This window comes from Populus euphratica, unplaced genomic scaffold (genome assembly GCF_000495115.2).
Source record: "Populus euphratica unplaced genomic scaffold, PopEup_1.0 scaffold2297.1, whole genome shotgun sequence".
In the NCBI taxonomy this organism is placed as follows: Eukaryota; Viridiplantae; Streptophyta; class Magnoliopsida; order Malpighiales; family Salicaceae; genus Populus; species Populus euphratica.
In genome coordinates, this window is record NW_011502120.1 from 4,969 (window position 1) to 8,202 (window position 3,234).

The following is a 3,234-nucleotide window of genomic DNA, read 5'->3' on the forward strand; positions in this document are numbered from 1 at the left end:
ACTTTTAATAAGAGATTACAATAAATGAGAGAATGAGATATAAATTTTAATAATAAGAATGTTTGTTCATAGTTATGTATGATGAATGCTCAAGAAATAAGTATATGAATGCTTAAAGAATAGTAAAAAAAAGACTATTTACCTGGGTGGTTCATGGGTATGCATAGTCTCTAAACTTTATCATGTTGCTTGAGTGAAAATGTTAGAATGTTATCTCCTTCTGATATATTAATTAGGAACATAAATATCACTTACACACTATTAATGAGTGATATATATCTCTTACACAATGTTAATATTGATGAAATAGGTCATTAGAAGACTTTTATGTACTTAGGGATGTAGGGAGATTATCATTCTTAACCTTTAATATTTTATATTAAAAGGCATAAAAATAAACAAACAAATCCTTGTGATCTAATATGAGACCTTAAAAGATTATAAACTCTATATGTATTTGGAGATGTAATGATTCCAAGCCCAATAATACTGAGTCTGACATCTCTTCACATTTACATGGACTTGGGTTCAACATATAGTTAAATCCAATAATGTTGGGTTTGACGCTGAGTTTGTCATCTTCAACTGATACATTAATTAGAAATATAAATATCACTTACACACTATTAATGAGTGATATATATCTCTTACACAATGTTAATGTTGATGAAATAGATCATTCGAAGACTTTTATGTACTTAGGGATATAAGGAGATTATACTTCTTAACCTTTAATATTTTATGTTAAAAGACATAAAAATAAATAAACAAATCGTTGTAACCTAATATGAGACCTTAAAAGATTATCAACTCTCTATGTATTTGGAGATGTAATGATTCAAAGCCCAATGATGCTGAGTCTAACATCTCTTCATGCTCACGTGGACTTGGGTTTAACACATAGCTAAATAAAAAAATATTAGGTTTGATATTTTTCTAAAATCATATGTATTTGGGCTCAGCACATAGGTGAACCTAAGGATGTTGGGTTTAGTACATTGTCAAACATATAAGTAGTTGGGTTTAACTTTTAGCTTAACCTAAGAGGGTTAGGTTTGACATCTCGTCACGTGTACATGGGCTTAACATGATGAGTCTAACACCTTGTGAGCCCCTTGTGTAATTGGGCTCAACATGTAAAAGTATTGGGTTTAACATCTTGTTAAACCTATATATACATTGACTCAGGACGTAGCTGAACTCAAGAATGTTGGGTCTAGCACCTCGCCAAACCCATATATACTTAGGCCTAGTGTGTAGCTGAACCTAAGAGATTTGAGTTTGATATCTCTCCAAATCCACATATACTTGAGCTCAACATGTAGTTAAATTCAAGACCATTGGATTTGATATCTATACGACTCACATGCATTTGAGCTCAACACGTCACTGAACCTAAGAATATTGCGCCTGACATCTAGCTAGACCCATATGCATTTAGGCTTAACATGTAACTAAACTTAAGGATGTTGGGATTGGCATCTCATCAGATCCATATGTAATTGGACTCATCATATAGTTGAACCCAAGGATGTTGGGTCTAGTACCTTGCTAGACCCATATGTATTTGGGCTTGGTGCATAGCTAAACCGAAGGGTGTTGAATCTAACATTTCACTAAACTCATATGTACTTAGGTCTGACATGTAGCTCAATATAAAAGTATTAAGTCTAACATTTTATCAGATCCACATGTACTTGAGTTCGACGCGTAACTATACTCAAAAGATATTGGACTTGAAAGTAGGTTAGATTCATGTTATTTAAACTTGACATTTTACCAAGTTTAAATACATTAAGTTATTATTTTACCTTTAGACTTTTAATCATAAGCTTTTAAGCAAAAATATTAAACACACACAAATCACTAATGCATTTTCTTTTTAACATATCAATGTTTTTTTTATCTAAAAATAAAAAGAAAAAAGAACAAAAATAGTACTCCTTAAATTAACCTACTCCTGTATCAAAAAAGAAAAAGAAAAGAAAAAGGTGTCTAAAGTCTAAACACTAGGCGGTGTTGATGATGATTATAAATTGCGTGCCCTGCCCTACCATGTATGATACCTTCTAGAAGATTAATCACATGGTTGATCGTTGTCTGCGTCATTTCATTTCAATCTCTTTCATGGCTTTCCGCCTTTTCCTTCTATTAATATAATTGGCTTGACTAAACAATTAAAAGAAAACTTAATTCTTTCTATTCAAAGTTCAAACTCAGCAAATTACAAGACGACCCAACATTAATTATTTTCTTTATTACTTTAAATACCTGGGCTTCGTCCAAGAGGAGGAAATCTTCTAACCATTGAGTGACAAAGAAATGGAGAGAATGAAGAAATCTGTTGATGTTTCTTCTTTCTTGCTAGTGGAAGCTACAGGTGATTCTGAGGTTGATTCTGATCCCAACATGACCTTCGTAGATCTTGTTGATGATGATGATGGTGATGCAGAGTCATGTAGCTGTGATACATCATACCATTCTTGTGTTAATGGTGTCTACATTGAGGTTGAAGAATATCATGTTAATTATAATGTGGTTGATGAAGAGCAGGAGGAGCAGGAGCAGGAGAAGCAGCAGCAGGATAAGGGAGTTCATGTTTATCAATCACGGGTTGATCATGGACATGCTGGGTTACCAATGAAGCAAAAATCATGTGTTTCAGTGGATTCAGCCAATGAATCAATGAATGAGAAGGAGAAGAACAGGCTGTTTTGGGAGGCTTGCTTGGCTTCGTAACTGGAGTCTGCAGGATTATTGCTATTTCTCTTTCCACCTCACGTTCCAAACCATCTTGACCTTCAATTTGTGTCAATGGTTTTACTGGGTTTCTTCTGTTTTTTTTGTCTTTTCCTGGTTTATGAATTTTCCCCGTTTTGAGAAAGAGAGGAGAGAGGTTAAACGCGGTATGTATATTTGTCTAAGAGATAACAATTGTACAGATGACATGCAACTAACTACTATTTTTTTTTCTTAAAAGAATTATCTTTTGGTAATCCTAGTGCTGTTGTGAGCTGTATAATCTTCCAAACTTTCACATAATAATGGATAATTAGGGTAGAGCTTTATTGTTTGATTTCTGATAATCAGAACATTTGATTGCCAGGCAAACCACATGAAACCATAAATTTGGAAGTGTAAAGGAGCAAAAGACAACGAACTCCAGGAATCAAGAAATCCTATGCATCTAACACGAGAATTTTCAGAAACTCAAACTTCACACATTAAAGTACT

At 33.5% G+C, this 3,234-nt stretch overlaps 1 protein-coding gene across 1 annotated transcript; it reads left to right on the forward strand.

The window, feature by feature from the left end:
- The first annotated feature begins 2,124 nt into the window (after window positions 1-2,124).
- Window positions 2,125-2,957, forward strand: LOC105118851 (uncharacterized). Its single transcript, XM_011016904.1, has one exon. The coding sequence runs from the start codon at window positions 2,323-2,325 to the stop codon at window positions 2,737-2,739; it is 417 nt and encodes a 138-aa protein (XP_011015206.1). The 5' UTR covers window positions 2,125-2,322; the 3' UTR covers window positions 2,740-2,957.
- The last annotated feature ends 277 nt before the right edge of the window (window positions 2,958-3,234 follow it).